This window comes from Morone saxatilis, unplaced genomic scaffold (genome assembly GCF_004916995.1).
Source record: "Morone saxatilis isolate NCDOM2014 unplaced genomic scaffold, NCSU_SB_2.0 Contig4, whole genome shotgun sequence".
Taxonomy (NCBI): Eukaryota; Metazoa; Chordata; class Actinopteri; family Moronidae; genus Morone; species Morone saxatilis.
In genome coordinates, this window is record NW_023339984.1 from 1,441,245 (window position 1) to 1,454,293 (window position 13,049).

Genomic DNA, 13,049 nt, shown 5'->3' on the forward strand with positions numbered 1-13,049 from the left:
ACACACACACAGTCACACACACACGCACACACACACGCACACCTGCAAATTAAATTCAATAAATAAGACTTACAATGTTGTAAGGCAATGTTGACCATGCATTTGTCACAATGAACAACAAATCAAGAAACATACATGGTAACAATATGCACATTCATTAAGAGCAACAAGGTCGCCACTCCCCACTTTTTTCCTATAAATCAAGTGAAGTTTTCAAGGCTTTCCGGGTGATCTCCTGATCGACAGGGCTCACACCTCACAACACCTGGCTCTGGTTTCTGTAGCGGGGCCACCTCTTCATTCAGAGAGCCCAGTCCAACCAGCAGGCTGGACACACAGCAACTGGACCCAGCCACAGTGGGGGGNNGGGGGGGGGGGGGGGGGGCTTTTGCATTGCATCCAAAGGTGGGAGTTTGTATTCAAGAAAAATCAAAAGTCTGTGTGGAGACGAGATCCAGCAGCCAGCTGCTCAGAGCCTCAGGACAGTCCGGAGGTTTCCAGGTAACTCTGGAGTTTTCTGACTGTACTTCTGTCCAAGGAGCAAAGGTCGAAGTCAAAAGTAGTGTTTGTGATGTGGAAGTGTCCCGTCTCTTCAATCAGGTTCACAATCTGGAGGACAGAGAGTACCACGGGTAAACACAAGTTCTATTATGTCTGAACATTTAACCTGCGTATGCAGTTAAAATATCTGCCCAATTTAGGATTCATTAAATATGAAACCAAAGTAGTGAAATAACATCAGAACACAGTCAGCCTCTTTCAATGTGAACCATTCATTAGCTACTGATAGATACATGTAATGTTTATACTGACATTACTTCCTGCATACACTAGTAGAAACTACCACAGGAAGCATTAACCATGTTAGCACTGTTAGCTAAATGAATCTTATTTTTTCAGCATTTCCTGTTGGGAGGACAATTTGAAACATTAAATGGATGAAATGGATCATCATTAAATCTCTGACTAAGCATGCTGAAGGTGAGTACGTCAGAACCAGGGTTCACACTCTTTTTTTCAAGAAATCGTTTTCCGAGACCTTTACAGGACATTTTCTTGGCAATACATATCGTTTAAGAGAGACTGTTCGCTCACTTTGGTGGCATGCTTGCTTTTTTACCGCAGCTCTAAAAACTGACTTCAGTTTGACTACAGCTCAGAGGTGGTCTGAGCTTTTCCAGGACAACATAGATTATTTTATTTGGTCAATTTAATCAATTCCCAGATGTTTCTGTGAGTAGAAAATGTCCAGGTTTCCCAGGACGTGGGAACCCTGCAGAAAACGCAGAGCAGAGTGGTTCAGACGAAAGACGAAAACAGGGTCCATACACATTTGATCTGGTTAGATGCGGCGTACAAGAGTTCTACAGTTTGGGCAAAGCTTGCAGTGTAATAAAAATGAGCAAGGCCTCCTCCTTCATGTACCTTTCCTGTGTATTACTGGTTTTAGACTTTGTACCCAGTGGAGAAAAAGAAGCTTGTGGTTGGGAGAAGGAACACCATAATATGTGTAGGTAGAGTTCTTAAAAATGTGGGGAAAATTACAGCCAGTTTTTATGACAGGGTAGATCTAAGTCAGATGCTCAGGCGTCACCTCTCTCACTGTGGTGCCTTGTGTTCGTCGGCCTGGTTGCTCATTTTCATTGCAGTTTGGGATTCATTTCAACAGCTACCAAACTCATGTTGTGTTCCACTGTCTGAAGAGGCGCCATCTGCATTACAGCGCTCTCTGTGATACAATATGTGGTTCCCGCCAGTGTGCAGGAGAGGCTGCGAGTTAATCATTTCCATCTCTTGTAACAGGAAGTGGAGCCAGTTGGTGAACTCGGCTAGATTAGCTTGATTACGGCGCGAGTTAAAGCTGTTTTGGATGAGATTTCTTCTTTCCTCAGAGCCAGACGTCTCGTTAGGAGAGCGAGGCAGAACTTGGCAGCTGCAGCCGGGAAGATCCACTAATACCGTCATATGATAGGGCCCGGGAATATAAGCAAGAAACATGCAATCTCTTAGGTGCAGAGAGGTTAACCAAATAATTCATTGCTTCCAGATGAAGCTGCAGATTGCAGAGGATCTGTAACAGATCACAGCTCCTCTTCTTATCCGACGCAACAATACAGCTGACCAATAGCACTGGCAGGTAGTGGTATTATGCTGAGATCAGGGAAAACTGTGGGAAGGCAGCCAATGCATTTTTCACTTTATATCTGGAGCTTGGCAGTTCAGTGTAAGTTTTCCACAGGAGATAATAATGCAGGAATGTAAGTGATAATATCAAACCTCCACTACATTAAATGTTTTCTTATTGTCAATTGAATCTGATACTTTTAAGATTATGAGTGCAGTTTCATTTAAATAGTAGACTATTTTATTTTCTAGATGTATATGTATATTTATTGTGTTTTTAAGAGGTCAGACTGTGAATTGAGTCAGCAGTGCTAGGTGGGGCTGAAGACTTACAACATGTCAGACAAAGCTGAAAATATTAGCTTGCTGTCTCACTTTGGCTGTTAAGATAGCTAGCTAGCTAGCTAGCTAGCTAACTAACTAATGTTAGCTAATGTTACATTATGTTATAACTGAGTGATTGTGAATTTTCTTAGTCAACTGTGTAGATACTTCAAGCCCGATACTTTTTAAACTGTTCGACAGTTAATACTACATCTTTTACCCACTGACAAATTCACCGCTCTGAGAAATGAAGCCAACGCTGAAGTAACAAAAACTGCAGTTCCTCTAACAGCCACTTGAGGCTGGCTCCAGCAGTGAGTCAATCTCCATAAGGCCACATATTAAAATGCCCACCTTTATAGTAGAAGTAAACATGTTTACTGCCTGGTACAAAGACTATTCTGGTCTCTATAGCTAATTTCCCCTGTAAATGAGAACTGTATGGGGGGTGAATTTTTATACAACTCACCACTTTAAATTAGATATGTATGTGTTTATATATATATATTATTTAAATGTATTTTATTACCTTTAATTGATAGTGACAGAAGAGTGATTGGAAAGGGGAAAAGAGAGGAGATGATGAGATTTGAACCCTGGGCCGCTGCAGCAAAGACTCTTTGTACCCGTAACACCAGCTCTACCAGGTGAGCTATCGGGTCTAATGAAATTAAATTGTATTAAGGCTTAAAGTTATGTATAACTATGGGCATGGCCGCTTTGAGTGACAGGTGGGTGCTGTCACAGGCTGCTGTTTTCAGTAACTAGACCTCATTCAGCCCACCTCAGCTCCACCCACACTCGAAGATGGCCACGGTCAGAGCCGCTCACACTGTGCTTCACAGCGGCTCTTCACAAACCCATAGGTGGTGTAACGGAGACTACGGACACAGTCTATGGTTTTGAACAGCAAAAACATGCAAACTGCTTGCTATAAAAATAAGTGTTATTTTGTGCACACACTGGGGGAAGGTTGTAGTGATGGGACATTTTCAGGTCTGCAAACGTTACAACCCTGAACCCAAATAACAAGGTTTTAACATGTAACTGAAGCATTCTGGTGCACTCGAAAGAAGGGACAGAGGGAAAAGATATATTGTTCATTATTTTTAAGGAATAAAAAGTGTTCAAGTAAGTCAGAAAACACTGCAGTGGTACAATCCCTGGCCAACCCATGCACCCTGCTGAGCACACTGAGTAATTCAGTTCAACTGCATAATGTAGGAGGTGAAAAATATTCTCAGCTCATCTTAAAAACGATGTTGTCCTTCAGCATTGAGACCAAGTTATTCCCTCTGGACCTCATCATTTGAGACTTTTTTAACAGTATTTCTGGGAGAAATCCAGCACAGCAGAGACAGAAGAGGCAGCTTCAACCAACAGACGACTGCAGTGCAGCTACAGGACATACTGAATCCACAGAAACAGCCATGACGGCCAACATAAACACATCACAGTGTTCACTAATACTATCCATAAGCCCACATGTGATATACATTGTGGGAGATGTGTAGCTGAATGAGAGGAGGCAGGCGGAGTGAAAAACGGCACAGCAGAAAGGAAATGATAATAATCACCTTCAGTTGACAGTGTTGCACAGTGATGCTACCTGACAGTGTACCATCATACATACCTGTTGCAGTATATGACCTTCTCTTAGTGTCATCAGTCTCTTGTGCAGTTCCACCAGCTCGTCCAGGTAAGCCTGGGAAACACACAGCAACGTGTTGTTAGCTTTATGGCTTTCATATGCCACTTTTACACACAAACCTGCTGTGAGGCAATGAACACACGCTCAACCCACATTTAACCCCTTCATACCAGAGTCGTCTCCAGGCTGCAAGACCCAAATAACTGCTGCACACACAGCGGGGTACAGCTAGAATTCTTACCGACATTCTTAAACTTTTATAAATGATCTTTTATCTACAAACCTCCCTTTTTTCAATTTAAGGGCAACTTGACTACATTAATGTGGCCATAGCTCATAAGTAAGAGTTCAAATCCAGTAGAATTGATTTTATTATTTTACTACAGAAAAGTCATCTTCTAGAAAGTCTTTGTTGCAGCTACAATTAACATCACTGTGCCTGTATGACTACTGCAACAAGAAACTCGATGCTGCATGGATGCAGATATGAGAACCGATCACTGCTGTCAGTTCCTCTTTGCATCTGATAAAGCTACTTTGAAGTATCATACAGCTTATCCTTCCAACAGTCGAGTTTCAAACTAAATATGCACCAAGGTTTACACAGGTGATCTGTGTCAGGGGCAAAAATACAAACATGTCCAGGATATTTGGTCATTATAATCAACTTCCAGGTGTTTCCATCACTGGAAAACTGGTCTAAAAATGTCCAGGTTTTCCAGGGTGTGTGGGAACCCTGCTTGTATCAGAAGGTAGGCTGACCCTCGTTCTCTGTCAGGTGAGATCAGCACTTTCATCTATTCACCTATAAAGGACGACTTAATTAGTAACTATATTCCATTCTTAAAATAACCCTCCCAACCCTGCTTTTAAATAAGATCTGGCTCTCAACGTGATATATTTGTCCACATATATATATATAATTGTATTTTCTAGCAGAGCTGTCAACTGCTGCAACACCTACACTGGTTTATTTTGTTGTTAGTCACCTTTTAAGTTTGTACAAGCCAGTTTTCCCCCTATGTTTCCTCTTAAGTAGCTTTAAGATTGGAAATGTGTCTGCCTGACGGTATCACATAATGTATCTATTCTTTGTCATTGAAACCATATGATGTTTATACTGAGTAAAGTATTCAGACCTGATTTTGGTATCTTTGGAAAATTCAGGAACTCCACTTAAACACAGCATGAGTTAGTTAAGAGCTGTCTGCCAAAATCAATTATGAAGTTACATCAACTCTATAATAACTATAGCACCAAGTATTTCTACAGGTGTTGTACCAAAACCATGTTCAGGATTCCCACTCTTAAGAAATCAATTTCCAGGACCTTTCCAGAACATTTTCCAGGACATTATAGGATAGCACTTACTCACATACAGTGGTCAGCCATAGGTGGTCACCGTTTAAGGGACACTCTGTGTTAGCTCGCTTTTGTGGCGCACTTGGCTAGCCTATTTTTCCGCTTTCCGAATTGACAACAGCTGTCCTACAACCATACCATTAATTTGGACACAGCACAGGCTAAAATACAATAAAGATTTTCCATACATAAATTATTTCCAGGATATTTGGTCATTTTAATTAATTTCCCGGTGTGTCAACGTCTGGAACACTACTCTCTAAACGTTCAGGTTTTCCAGCTTTTCCAGGACTCGTGGGAACCCTGATGTTATACAGGTCAAGAGCAAGTAGGTTAACCCATTCAAAGCAACAGTTAACAGACATCAACCCTGCATCACTGTCTGTCTGAATAGTGTAACATACGGTCCCAGACTCTACTGAAGTCAGGTGCTGAACATGCACAGCTCCCATATGTTACTGGTAATATACAATCTAATTCATACGGGCTGCTTTCTACTGAAGAACAAAAAAAAAGCTTTGTGTACCTTGTCACAATCTAGGTTTTTGTTCTTGTCCTGCTTGCTCTGCTTGGTGGGACTCTTCACCTCCAGTATCTGACAGAGGACAGAGTAAACACATTGAATCAAAGTCACTCTGCATGACTTGAAGCTACATACATTAAAGGCATACTATACAGGATTTTTCAAAGTTGACCCCTCCCCCCGGTTTAACTGAGAGCAGCGATGGTAGAACAAGGTAGACGGCAAGGCCGACACAAGAGAACAAAGCAGTGAATCAGAGAAATAAATAATAATAAAAACTTTATTTTCTGATTGTTTCACAGTGGTTCCGTTCTAAAGCATCTCCACTCCTCCGCATAATCCTGCTGAAGCTGCACTGTCTGCTGTGTGTAGCCCAATCCCTTGGTCATAGCCTTGCATAGATCTCCATTAGTGCTATGCCAGAGCTGGAGAGCATAAGAGAGTGACAGAGACGTCGATGTAACCTAGTAACCGATCTAACCCTATGTTTTTATTTTAGTCCTGACCTCAGATCTTGCACGGTGTCCAAAGGTTGACACCCAGAAACGTCCCGTACACAGAAAAATAAGAAGGCGGAGGGCTGCAGGGTCTTCAGATACAGACACTGAAACATGCTTCCACAGGGTCATAAATGATGACTGAGAGGGATTATGTTTGTACGAGTCTATATATTGTTTGTTAGGAAAATCCTACGTAGTATGCCTTAAATGCCTGATTTCCCCTTGTGGTACATTACACCGACAGAATTACACTGACAAAATACCTGATACATAGTATACTATTATCTTACCTGGTTATTAGTAGTCTTAAGTAAGGGCGGGGCGTCGTTGCGGTGTGGGGGTGAAGGCGAAGAGCTGTCACTCTCACTGCCATCACTCAGACTGACCCTGGGTAGGAGTTGCAGGAGAAAAGACAATAAATGCTTCAGTAGATCAAAAAACGCATTATACCTTTTCAGTGCGGCTGCCTGGATCTAACTGAGACAAACCTGAGACTGTTACCGCCTCCACACGTTTTCAAAAAGGGGGTATTTTGGCACTGCAGTGGTATAGCCAACCTGAAAACATATTTACTGCTACTCAGGGGAACCCGGAAACTGAGTGTAAAGTGTAAATTCAGACAAGTTCTGACTGGAGTCGCACAATGTGGTGATCAGAGTCCTGTGCCAAACCCAAGCTTGTTTTTAAGTGCAAGCTCACCATTCTGCATGTGAGAACACGCCAAAATTCACTCCAGTGAGAGGTTACACAGAAAATCACAAACCTGCCCCTCAACAACCCAAACTGCAATAGTCTAGTTAAACAGTGTCTGTATCCTGTTAGTATGTGCTGCCTGTGTCTATGATTACACTTTAATGACACAAGCTGGCCCGTTGTGATTGTGACCATTTACTGACCTGCGTTGATGGTGTGTGAGGTGTGTGTGTGCGGGTCGCTCCACGTCAGAGTCCATGTCATTGTCGTCGTCATCCTCTGAATCTTCATCGTTGTCGTCTGAGTGCAGATCCTGCATGACTGACTGCAGCGGGCCCAGCACTGTGCGTGAGTGAGACAGAACACAAGAGACCACACTGCAATTGAGTCTTTTTATTATTATTGTTATTATTTACAATTAAGCATGAGTACAAACATGCATGAGGCAGTGGATCATGCTGCGAGGTGGAGGGATGGCGGGATGATCCAGTGGAGCTCATGGCTGCAGAACGGATGCTGGTTTGATCCCAGTAAGAGCAGGGACACATTTATACTTGATAAGGCTGTCTGTTTTTATATATTTTGTCAGCAAATCCCACAAAAAGACCAACAATGTGTTAGTCTCCCCTGACTCCCCTACTCTGTCTGTGGCTCTCAGCTCTAAGCCCATTGGTTCCTACTGAAGTCTAAATCTTTAAAAATAGGCAGGCCTGGTAGCTCACCTGGTAGGGCTGACGCAGAGCTGACTGTGTGTCATCCCCCCTTTGCTGTCACTATCCATTAAAGCCAATAAAATACAATACATTTTGCCGGTTTGGCTACCGGTGACACCAGTAAGTGCAAAATCTCACAACTGCTTCAGCATGGCATAGTAACTGCTTTCAGATGGTACTGTCACGGTTTGCTTTCTGGCTGTGTAACTGAGTGTGCGCACTCTTGAATTGTGTACTCGGTCGCAATTCTACATTGACACCTTTGTCAGAGATTAAAGCTGCAGTAGGTAACTTTCATATAAATAACTTTGTCATATTTGCTGAAACCTTCACTGTATCCTGACAGTAGTAGACGAGGCAGATAATCTGTGAAAAAAACAGCTTCCTATTATTGGCTTTTTTTTTTTTTTTATCATCCCTGATCATTTTTTCCCCATCACCTGAACAGTAGGACACCCTTTAGTAAGAGCCCTGATAGCTCACAAATATAGTTTCATTTGATTTTTCAAGTAAGTAATAAACTTCAACTAAAGTACAGTGTGAGTTCATGGTGATGAAGGAACACTCAGTGCAACAGTGTGTCTCATTGACGTGTGGACAGTCAGTGGAGATGAATAGTGTGTCTCCTCTCTCAGGGTGCATGTTCCCCATGCAGATGTGAAAAGGGTGTGGGGGAGGGGCTCACAGGTCTCAGAGGGACTGTTACCTGTGTGGGTAGTGGCAGGAATAGCCACCCTTTTCCTGATGATGAAGTCCACCACTGCATCCAGAGAAAATTAAACACAAAGGCAGAGGTCACCAAACAATACATTCTAGACTCACCTTGCCCTCTTACTGACCGACAGCATAGTATCACTGTTTGCCTTCGTTTTCACTTTCAAATAAGGGGTTCTGATAAGTGGGTTACACTGGAAAATAGTTTGAACGGGTCTGGTGATTCAGGTCGAGCTCTACCACCAAATATTATGCCAACTGTCAGACAAAAAGATTCTGAGAATAACGTCATTCCATTATATAATAATATTACAACTATTTCAAGTGAAATTATCCTGTAATCAAGAAATATTATAATTTTCTCTTATAAATAATGGCTTTACCTCATAATAACATGGCTTTTCTCAACATTTCATCTTTTTTCCTGTAACATTTTCAAAATATATTTACTTTATTGATTTAGTGCAGGAGTTTCAAACTCAGATTGTCTTGGAGCCACTGCTGGTATTGTCACATAGGATGGCCACTTCAACGTTCAAGTACCACAAGAAAGCTCAATATTTTGAACTTATTTCCATTACTAACATCAACAAAAATTGCAAACAGCAGTTTCCTGCTCTCTTCTTATCAACCCTTTGCACTTATTACAGGCACCCTTGACCTTTGCCATTATTTTGCACAAAACTAAATATATTATAAAAAATCTCTGATTTAGTCTCCCCTTCCCAGTGCGAAGGTGAAACTGTGGTGGCTGCGAAACGTGCAAAAAAATGCAAAAGGTCCTATCTACAGCCAGTGTTTGGTTTGTCTGTTCTGGTCTACTGTACAAAAATGGCAGTTCAACATGGCGGACTCCATAGAAGAGGACCCGCTCCCTCTGTATTTAAAAACAACTCATTCTAAAGATCACTAATGAAAACATACCTATGAATATTATATTCAATTTCTGACAATAGACCCTCCTAAATGTTACACACTGGACTCTAATCCTCAACATTTTCTAATTTTGTATTTTCCAACAGTGGCCCTGATACTGAAATTGGCCTGTAAAGTGATACCAAAGCAAACAGACTCCTTGTCTCCGAAAAAGAATTCAGTGTTATGTTCAGTTTGAAAGGAAATGCCAGTGTGGTTTAAGGCTCTGACACTGACTGAGCTCCTTTTATTTCTACTAAAACGCATTATACACATCAGTTCTGACTTAATGAGACAATAAACATGAGATCAGCTGTATGTACGTTGCAGAAAATTACCTTGTCGTTTGTGGTGTGTGGGAGCAAAGCCTGAACTGGAGCTGGAACTGGCTGGACTGGGCTGTTCGGACTGGGAGGAAGAAGAGAAAACAAAAGTGTTAAATAAAATACAATACCGCTTTTTACATCAATATTCTGTGACATTTGACGACTTTCATGCCATAATACATTCACCATTTCCACTTTTTCCGATTTAATAAAAGAGTTCCAATACAATACTGCAAATTAAATGCATAAAACAGTTCCACATTCTGTCCAGCAAAAATCCTCACAGTTAATTGAGTGGACATGGAGTATGAAAGACATGAGTATTAAGCAGACAGCATCTCTTTCTCAGATCCGTCCTATCTATTTGCAACATGGGAATTGTAGGCTCTAGCTTTTTTTTTTTTTACTTGATCCATATTAGAGACTAAAAGTCAGGATATCTCCGTCCCTGCTGCTTCAATTTTAACCTTTTACGTATACTTTATGGGAAACATATATTCAAACACTGGAGTACTCCTTTAAATTTGAGTTACGCTACATTGTTTTTAAAATGCAGCCCATATCAGGTTCCAGTGTGAACACGGCCCTGTAGAGCACGATAAATGTTGATCTGAGGGACATTAAACATTGCAACAGTGACATTGCAAAGAATCAGACCTGTATCGGATTTAGGACCACGTATGAAAGTGGCCCAAATCAGAATTGAGAAGATCAGATTGCATTTGATTTGTGCCACTTGAGCCTGCAGTGTGAACGTAGCTTTAGTGACACTAAAGTTGGGGCATAGATTAAATACAACTTTTGTTTTTGCATGACATAAAATGTATACATTGTGAAAATCATTGTTATAACATGCAGAAAAGGTTACTTTTAGTCCTGCCACCTTTAAGTATGGCCGTTAGGAACAGTCACAAACACATCTGTCTTTGGACGTGGTTGAAAAACATGTCTAGTTCTAGTTTTGAATATGCATAATGATAACAGCCCTGCAAGTACAGATATTTTATTATTCTTGCACATTAAATTCAAAATGTTTCAGATGTTTAATTATGTTTTAGTCAAACAAACAAACAAAAGCTTTTACTTTTTGGCCATATTGCCCAGCCCCAGTGGACACTATTTTATCAGATTCACAGTTGTGTAATAATGGTTGCCAGTTTGTTTTCAGTGATGTAGAAAAATAAAGTCTACAGCATGTCAGCAGCCAGCTGGTCACTGACTGTAGCCTTTGAGGTGAGTTTAAGTGCTGCTTTTAACAAGACATGAGGTGGCACATTAGTCAGCACTAATTCTTTGAAGTCATTCTGGTGTGTCAGGGCCCAAAGCCAACATCCATCCAACAAATCCACGTGGAGCTGGCTTCATCTGAAAAGAGCCAGGCTCGAGCCTCAGGTCTACATATAGCTTCATAAATCACAGTCTAATGATTCACCACACATGTGCACGAAACACACACAAGCAGTGCTGGAACAGAAGAGTGCTCATGACAATGACTATGACTTATTGTACAATACTTATAATATATTGTATATATGGATTTCCCCCATTCAGGAAATCCATATATGACTACGTTAGAGAGAGTTAGACAGCTTGTTCAAGTCCCTCATATGAGGATAGGCACAATTATCCTGATTCATTCCAATAACGTAAATTTACCACATTAAATTTCACCATGATAATATTGTATATCGTCCCATCCCTAGTGTGGTGTTCAGCATTGTGTATATGACTGCACTCAAACAAACATGTCTGCTACAAATAAGATATGAGCATGTTGAACCTATTTCATGTCGGGGACAAAGAACCTTACATTTGGGGGTAGAGAGGAGGAGCAGGAGTGTCCACCACCACAGTGACCTGGGGTTTGATTCCTGCTACCTCTGGCTCAGTTGTAGGTTTGGATACAAGAATTGCTGGTTGCATTTTCTTGTTTTCTGCTTCCATTTAAGTCATTGTTTGGTTATACTAATTTTTTATGACATAGTATATAACCGTTCCGTTTTGGCCATTAGTACACATTTAATAAAAAGCATAATTTATTATAATATTAGCATGGTTTTTGTATTATACTGTTAAATTGCACTATATATGCTTGGCAAAGAATGAGTTTATTTCATGGCTGTGTTCTTCAAATGTCTAATGCCTAACAAATATATAAGTATTAAAAGAACAAAGAGTGAGGTGATACTTTGAATCAGAAAGACTCTCCTTCAGAAGGCGGTGAAAAACTCCTTTCATATGTTCTGACAGAGGAGTCAACATCACTGCTTTTTGGAACCAACTGGTCATCCACGTGTGCTCTCTGCAGGGATTCCAGGTGTGCACAGGTGAGAGAATGGGCAGTGCTCCGAGCACTGTGCGGATTCTTTTACTCCACATTCCTGACATCTTGCCACTGCAGAGTTGTACAAACTGCCTCTTTGCTGTGATGTGCACTTTCAGAGAAGAGATGAGAGAATGCTACAGAAACAGGGATTAAGTTCCAAGAAAACATCTGAGACAATATAGTCCATTGTTATCAAAGCACCTGCAAACCGCATGGACACTCTGGCGGACATCAGAAGACAATCACACCCCCATAATATGAGATTTTCTCTGATGAAACATCTAGTGGCCACCTGACTTAAGCCTCAGTGTGGCAAATGTACAGCACAGAACTGTAGCAAGTGATCCAACAACTCATTTGTACGTACTGGATCCATTTCAACTTCACCCCATCAGTGCTACATGAGCAAGTCGTGATTTTAAAGGACAGGGAAAACTTCCCTGTCAGTCAGTTAATTCAAGTTGGTCACAATTGCAAATTTAAAGAAGCCATTAGAGTTAATCATGATCCACTTTAATGAATTCAAATGTGACAGAGTGCAAAAGGAATTTTCATCAGGGTGCAAGCGTTCTAGTTTTCTTTCTAAAAAGACACAGACTCAGGACTATTGAGGACACAAATAAATGCCAATAAAGGGTTTATGTATGACTTTTAAATACTATATAGAATCAAATTTAATACACTTTTAAATGGTCATACCTGTTAGAATGATTCAAATCCAGTAGGGACAAAAAGGACCACAATTATCATTGAATGCAAGAAATTATCAACATTTATGTCATATATTTTTTACAGGAAAGGGGGGCAGAGAGTGAGGATGACACGCAGCAAAGGGCCGCAGGTCGGATTCGGACCCTGGGTCGCTGCAGCAAGGACTC

The 13,049-nt window shown here is 41.1% G+C and overlaps 1 protein-coding gene across 2 annotated transcripts in view; it reads right to left on the bottom strand.

The window, feature by feature from the left end:
- Positions 1–6: 6 nt before the first annotated feature.
- mllt3 (MLLT3 super elongation complex subunit) overlaps positions 7–13,049 on the bottom strand; it is a gene marked incomplete in the record, with an annotated part of 50,460 nt that continues 37,417 nt past the window's right edge. The window contains 7 exon segments of one of the 2 annotated variants that reach the window (XM_035674843.1): positions 7–609; positions 4,082–4,153; positions 5,988–6,056; positions 6,775–6,871; positions 7,381–7,519; positions 8,597–8,650; positions 9,858–9,927. In XM_035674843.1, the coding sequence (XP_035530736.1) occupies positions 478–609; positions 4,082–4,153; positions 5,988–6,056; positions 6,775–6,871; positions 7,381–7,519; positions 8,597–8,650; positions 9,858–9,927 (633 nt within the window). 2 annotated transcript variants of the gene reach the window in all.